Source organism: Martes martes (assembly GCF_963455335.1).
Source record: "Martes martes genome assembly, chromosome: 16".
NCBI lineage: Eukaryota > Metazoa > Chordata > Mammalia > Carnivora > Mustelidae > Martes > Martes martes.
This window is the reverse complement of record NC_137904.1, coordinates 39,375,377-39,382,315: the sequence shown is the minus strand read 5'-3', so window position 1 is coordinate 39,382,315 and position 6,939 is coordinate 39,375,377. Positions and strand designations below refer to the sequence as shown.

Here is a 6,939-nt window from a genome sequence, read left to right as displayed (position 1 = left end):
TGCCTTACCTATATAACATAGTTGATTAATATGTATTTTATATGTGTATTACATAATGCATGCTTACAGTAAAGTAAGCTAGAGAAAAGTGTTAAAATCATAAGGAAGAGAGAATACATTTATAGTACTCGGCTGTAGAAAATCCATATATAAGTGGACCTATGCAGTTCAAATTCATGTTCAAGGGTCAGCTGTATTTTTCAGTTTGGATTAAAATCCATCTCTTGCCTTGAGGTTATAAGCTAGTATTTCAGCTTAGGTATTTATCTCCTCTCCTTATACATTACACTTGCAGGCAGTCGGTCTGGTTTCTTCTATATATATATATGTGTGTGTGTGTGTATATATATATATATATATATATATATAGTTAGTGCCACAGAGGACAAACCACCCTGTTTCCAAGGTCTGAGAAAACTTGGACTACATACATGTTGTTAGCCGCCTCTAGAGATGTTACGACGGAACAATTTAGGGTCGGAGTTTTTTGAGCTTGCCTTCATGCCGTGCTTTTAAAAATGCATCTTAGATGGGCTGTGTGGATATTTTTAAACATTACTCTAAAGTGCATGAAACAAGGAAAACACTTGAGAATTTATTGTGTATATTTTCTGTGGGATGGGACTTCGTTCAGCACTGATTTTCAAGTGTGAGTTCAGACTGATTTTTAGTTGTTTATGAAAGAACCCCAGGTGACTACTTTTAAAGAATTTTATGTTATAATTGTAATGCCTGTACATGGTTCAAAAAACAACAGTAGAAGTGTTAAAGTGATCTCTTTTTCCTGTCCCTCTGTTCTTTCTCTCCAGGAGCTACTGTTAACAGTTATTCTTTCTGGAGGGAGGTGGGTGGTGGGGGATATAAGCATATATGTATAGACCTTTTTTTATATATGAAGTACACCATATGTTCTGAATCTTGCTGTTTTCACTCCGTATATTTAGAAACATTTGAGATTTAGGAGACCGCCCTTTTAAGTTTTAACATACATTTCAAGTAAACCAAAGCAGAGAAGTCAATGTGTTATTCATTGTTGTATCAGATTTTTAAATTTCCTACTTTGAAAATGCAGTTTGAGAGTCATAGTTGATCTGTTTCTTCTCAGCCCTCCCAAGTAGCTCAGTTGTCAACAGCAACAGATTGAAGAACTTTTAGGAACAACAGCTTTGGGAAGTAGTTTGGCTTAAGTGGCTGTGCCCTAATCTCTCTGTGGCTATTGCACTCCTAGATACATACCCTAGCGAAACTCTTACACGTGTGTGTCAGGACGTGGATGTGAAAATGTCATAACAGCACTGTTTGTAATAGGAAGAAAAGGGAAAAACAAACTGGAAAGACCCTGCCTGCCCTTGAGCAGTCCACTGGATAGATTCCGTGGCCCATTCCTACAGTGGAATTGCACGGAAGTCAGACTGAGCTGCAGCTACACGTGTGAACATGGATGGATCTTGGTGGTCGGAAAAGCAAGTTGCAGAAGAATGCATCCGCTGTGGTTCCATTTCTGTGAAGGTCAGAGTCCAGCTGTTAAATCTGTGGTAAATGAAAGAAAAGCAAGGGAATGATAACATGAAATTCAGTGTTACTCTTGCATCAGAGGGACGGAGGGAGAGGAGACCGTGGAGGGCATGGAACAGCCTTCAGAGGAACTGCTGACGATGCTTTGTTGCTAAAGCTGGATGGGCGGTTTCTTTTTTAAACTGTATGTTCATGTGCTTTTTGTATGTATGATATTTCTTAATAAAATTTAAATTTAAAAAATGGGAAAAGGTCTTGGTGTAGGTAGTAACTAATAAAATAGAAATATAAGCATACCCATATTTAAAAAGTTTACCCTCTTATAGTGACTGGCAGGTGTAAAAGGTATGGTTTCTTGAGCGCAGAATTTGGGGCCTTAATTGTTCTTTAAAAGCTAGAAGCAGGGCCTAAGTATGTCGTCTTTGTGATCACTTTTTTTTTTTTTTAAGGTTTTATTTATTTGACAGAGATCACAAGTAGGCAGATAGGCAGGGGGGGAGGGGAGGGGAAGCAGGCTCCCTGCTGAGCGAAGAGCCTGATGCAGGGCTTGATCCCAGGACCCTGGGATCATGACCCAAGCCGAAGGCAGAGGCTTAACCCACTGAGCCACCCAGGCGCCCTGTGATACCACTTATTTTTATCTTTACATACTTTTCATTTGGGATTTGGGTGTCAGCCAGGGAGCTGCTGCTTTTGTTCTGCTCTGTTTGAAGATTCACGCCCTTCCAGGAAGGGAACTGCTGGGTGAGGAGCAGTACTCCTGGCTGGTGGTCAGCACATCCTACCCCTGTTCAAATTAGATTGTCAGATCAGAGGGGCTGTTCCATTTTGGCCTTGTTCTGCTCTTAATGAGGGACACCATGACGCATTAGATATTCACTCTGGGTTTTTTTTAAAAAATATTTTATTTATTTATTTATTTGACAGAGCACAGGTAGGCAGAGAGGCAGGCAGAGAGAGAGGAGGTGGAAGGTTCCCCGCTGAGCAGAGAGCCCGCTGAGCAGAGAGCCTGATACGCGGCTTGATCCCAGGACCCTGAGACCATGACCTGAGCTGAAGGCAGAGGCTTTAACCCACTGAGCCACCCAGGCGCCCCAGATATTCACTCTTTAAAAGGGAAGTGATTGGAAGTAGAAATGTACCTGCAAGTGCATAAAATTCACCTCACTCCACAATGGACCTCTTATCCCTAAGTGTGGCCCCCAGTGGGAGCTTACGGCTTCCCCTGCCTGCTTTCCTTGCAGCCCTGAGTGCTGGTGTGCCAGCTGCTGTTCTGATTAACATGGGATAGGTCAGTGAGCAAAATAGGAACACCGCCACCTCCTGGTGGAGTCTGTCAGGCCTGTGAGTGGTACTGGAAGGACTTCTGCTCTGAGGGTAGAAGGGGGCCCTGCTGCTGTTACCAGTCCCCTCATTGTAAATGAGTGTTAGATTGTGAACAACTAAGAATTCTAGATCATTCCACCTTTTTGTTTTAACCTACATGTGTTCTGGAACCTTTCAGGATAAGCATCCTAATACCTGATTGAGTTCAACCACTTAAAAATCTTAAAATGACATTAAGTTAGCATAAAAGTCAGTGGAATTGTACCTTCCTCAGAAATTAGTTTCCACAGTGTCTGCATGAAGTATAAATTACAATGAAAATTACTCTTGAAGCTTCAATTTTTACTCTTAATCTTCAGCCTTAAGACTATTCATGTTACAGGAAATATGTTTTTATAATTTCTTCGAAGGTGCATACTATGTTTATTTGAACGGATACAGAATTTGCTCAACAGCCTGGTGATAAATTGCTCCCCTCATTCAATTACTGTAATTGATCATGAGGCAACACTATAGGTTCTGTTACTGTCATAGTGTAAGGTTTCCTCCCAACATTTTTTTCAAACTTATTCTACCATATTCACCTAAAAATATCACCTAAAACTCCACTTCCTCATAAAGGGTGATTTGGGGCCATTAATTGCCAGTCCTCAGCTCTTGCCCGAGGTTTTCCTTATTCAAACAAAATTGAGAATACCTTAGGGAATTGGCCCTTGTGGCGCTGCAATGGCACTGCACGGAATTGGCTTGTCAGCGGGCTGTCCTGTCTCTCAAAGACCTGTGACGTGGATGCGGAGCTTGCATTTCCAGCAGAAGTGCTTCCATCCGAAGAGGCCCATGGCTACTAAGCAAATTGCAGGTTCAAGTCTCGTGTACTCATCACATTTTTTTTTTAATTTAAAGATTTTATTTATATATTTGAGAGCATATGCCAGAGGCCGGTGGTGGGGGGTGGCAGGGAGCAGAGGGAGAACGACAAGCAGACGCAGGCCTCCACCTTGACCCTGAGATGATCTGAGCCGAAACCAAGAGTCACACATTCAGTCGACAGCCACCCACACACCCTTCACATTTTTGAGTGGGATGGTCATACATCTGAACCCACACTATTTAAAACCTTGCTCTTTGGACAGTTGGGCTAGGTAAGTGTTAGTGTAGTGTTTGTGTGTCCCCCCCACCCTTCATCAAAGTTGAGGTGCTGAGCATTTGCAGAGGCAGCATGGTGGCCCTTTAATGTGCTGGGGGAGACAAGATCCTGCTTGGCCAGAAGGAGCTCCGGTATTTCAGAGCTCAGTTCCATGAATTCAAGTCCAGGAGTAATGGCTGTGAAGAGAAGTGATGTGGACAGGGTAAATGGGGTCCAGCTCCCAGAGTGCTTCCAAAGTACCAGCAGATCTTACCTAAGAGTTTGGGTGAGTTGACCCAAAAGAGTTCTAGGTAGTGGGATAGGAGGAGTCTAGCTTTGAACTAGTTGTTGGTAAGAGTGCCAACTTTGTTGTTTCCATCTGATTAGCAGAGTTGAGTGCTGTGGGCTGTGCCTTGGCTATTCGGCAAGTAGTTTGTTAAAAATGGCCTCAACAGTAACACAAGTCATATTAGGTCATGCCATTTTATTTTATTTTATTTTTTTAAGATTTTATTTATTTATTTGACAGAGATCACAAGTAGGCAGAGAGGCAGGCAGAGAGAGAGGAGGAAGCAGGCTCCCCGCTGAGCAGAGAGCCCGATGTGGGGCTCGATCCCAGGACCCTGAGATCATGACCTGAGCCAAAGGCAGAGGCTTTAACCCACTGAGCCACCCAGGCGCCCCAGGTCATGCCATTTTATAGGCAAGTTTCAAAGTGTAAATAGGAAATGATGTGACAATTTCTCCCTGCCCAGAGAAGCTTGAGATGAGGGAACAATTTTGCGAAGTACGCACATGAAGTTGGCAAACCGGTACATGCATTCCGACTTGGTTATTTACAAAACATTGATGCCGGGGGTTTCACTTCTGGGGTTTTCTAATAGGTCAGTTTGGCGGCATTGCTGTTGTAGCAGGCCTTCTCTGTCAGGGATGTTGTGTGTTCAATGAATTCAGAGCTTCCGTTTTTCACCAAGATGAGTTCTACTTCCTGAAAGTCCTGTAGTCTTTGAATGTCTTTGTCCTTAATATGTAAAAGAAATTATAGGGTGGTTTATAGATAGCATGAGAGATTATTAAGATGAAAAAATCTTAATGGCCAGCATCTTTGGTTCTTGCCTAAATTCAGGGTATTTCTGTATTGGTTTCTCTGTTGTGGTAAGCTAAAGTAGCAGTTGAGACTTTTTTTTTTCTTTTTTTGGTCTCTCTGGTAGGTTCCTAAGGAGACTGACTGTAGTCCCACACCACTACCGGTGAAGAAAAGGGCTTTTTTTTTTTAAGTAATAATTATAACTCATTAAGAAATTATCATGCACCAGTGGTTGTATATACATTATTTCAAATCCAGAAGAGGGCATTTAAAAAAGTCCAGAAAATAACGATCATCCTGCCATTCCTTTGCAAAGAATATATTAATCAGCCATGACACCAGTGAGAATTGGTATAGGCATTTTGAAAGCTTTTAGAATAGTAATACCCAAAGAAATGAGGTTTTTCTTCTGAAATTAGAGAACTGTATTTTGAATCTGGAGTATCTGTACAAATGCAAAACAGTTTTGTTTCGTGAGATAACAAAGGCCGAGCTGTGGCAAGCAAATAAATGAAGGTGGGTGAGTCTTTCCCTTCCCCGGGCACTATGTGAACCAGCCAGGTCTGCAGAGGTGGAAGGGGCCACGTGCATTGAACTGAGTCTTCTATCTGGGCCTTAGTTGTATTTCAGACCGTTTTAAAGGGTTCATGAATTTAGGTGTGCAAGTCAGTAAAAGCACCAGATTGAAAATTACCTAGCTATCCTGGCTGTCCTACAGCCTGAATTTCCCAGTGGCTTAAATTTGTTTTCACGTTAGAAACGCAAGAGCTAAATGATCAGCTTCACAGAACATTAATTTTGCCCACTTAGAACCCCGTCTGCACTTAGACCCTTCGCAAACCCTACCTTTCTGAGCAGTGTGTTTGGCAGCTTTCTGATCGTCCTCACTTGCTCCGGCTCAATCCCCAGTTCGCAGCAACTGACTTTCAGGAGATTCTGATAACTCAGCTCTCCTCTGTTCAGTTCAACCTCAATGAAGTCATTTTCTCTGGGACTCTTAATTCTGACTTTAAGCACCAGCTCTAGATCACCTGCAAGTTCATTTGTAAAAGAGAGAGTACCCAATTTAAAGCTTTTCAATCAGCATCATCCATTCTCACAGCACAGAACTATGTAATAGGTAGACACGCAGCAGTTTTTACGGGTATAGGAACTTCAAATTATCTGAGTCTTTTCTTGGGGTGCTTGTACACTCTGCGATGTAAACCCCATTATACTCACCCAGAAGCTTGCAGTTTGAAGCCGGACTAGGATCGAAAAAATAAATATTTAAATATATCACCCTCAAGCAGTACCTGGTAGGTGTTGGAACTTATTTGAGAAGCTTCAGGAAACTGTTGAGCCCTGGGGCTCTGTGTCCTCGGGAAACTGTTGTGTAGACGTGCAGATAATTCTGTGATTCCTACTGCATCCCTCCCCAGGACTGCAAGGTGACAGGGCCTGAGAATCAGGATAATAGTACCATCTTTTGCGTGGTGGTGGGGGGGTGGGCAGTGGTGTGGAGTGAGTCTTCACACTGTCCTGAGAAGGAGGGGTATTGACTGAAGGGAGAAGAACCCAAGCGGTGTGTTTGGCTTTGCCACTGGGCCTCGGGGCTGAGTCCTCACCTACACGGGTGTCCTCAGGTATGGCATCCCCTGGATCAGCTGGCATCTGTGGATTGGAGCCTTGTTTACATTCACCTGGGAAAGAATTAGAAAAAGAAAGCGTTGGGGTGCCTGGGTGGCTCAGTCGGTTAAGCGTCTACCTTTGGCTCAGGTCATGATCCCAGGGTCCTGGGACGGATCCCCGCATCAGGCTCCCTGCTCAGTGGGGAGTCTGCTTCTCTCTCCCTCTGCCCCTCCCCACTCACGCGCTCTCGGCGCACTCTCTCTCTTTCTCAAAT

General features: G+C 43.3%; 1 protein-coding gene across 1 annotated transcript; it reads right to left on the bottom strand.

Moving 5' to 3' along the window:
* Positions 1 to 4,491: 4,491 nt before the first annotated feature.
* On the bottom strand, positions 4,492 to 6,733 carry ANKRD40CL (ANKRD40 C-terminal like). The gene is made up of 3 exons (XM_080827423.1): positions 6,662 to 6,733; positions 5,901 to 6,085; positions 4,492 to 4,988 (listed from the first exon to the last, which is right to left on the bottom strand). Exons 1-3 carry the CDS (start codon positions 6,705 to 6,707, stop codon positions 4,845 to 4,847), a joined length of 375 nt encoding a protein of 124 aa, XP_080683549.1. The 5' UTR covers positions 6,708 to 6,733; the 3' UTR covers positions 4,492 to 4,844.
* Between the last annotated feature and the right edge of the window lie 206 nt (positions 6,734 to 6,939).

What these genes read in the sequence shown, in the direction of transcription:
- ANKRD40CL (XM_080827423.1), bottom strand. Translation starts at nt 6,707, where the DNA reads ATGCCAGCTGATCCAGGGGATGCCATACCTGAGGACACCCGTGTAG. An exon ending in ACCTGAGGACACCCGTGTAG is followed by an intron (nt 6,086 to 6,661) that starts GTGAGGACTCAG and finishes ATGAACTTGCAG; the next exon opens with GTGATCTAGAGCTGGTGCTT. An exon ending in CAAACACACTGCTCAGAAAG is followed by an intron (nt 4,989 to 5,900) that starts GTAGGGTTTGCG and finishes TTACATATTAAG; the next exon opens with GACAAAGACATTCAAAGACT.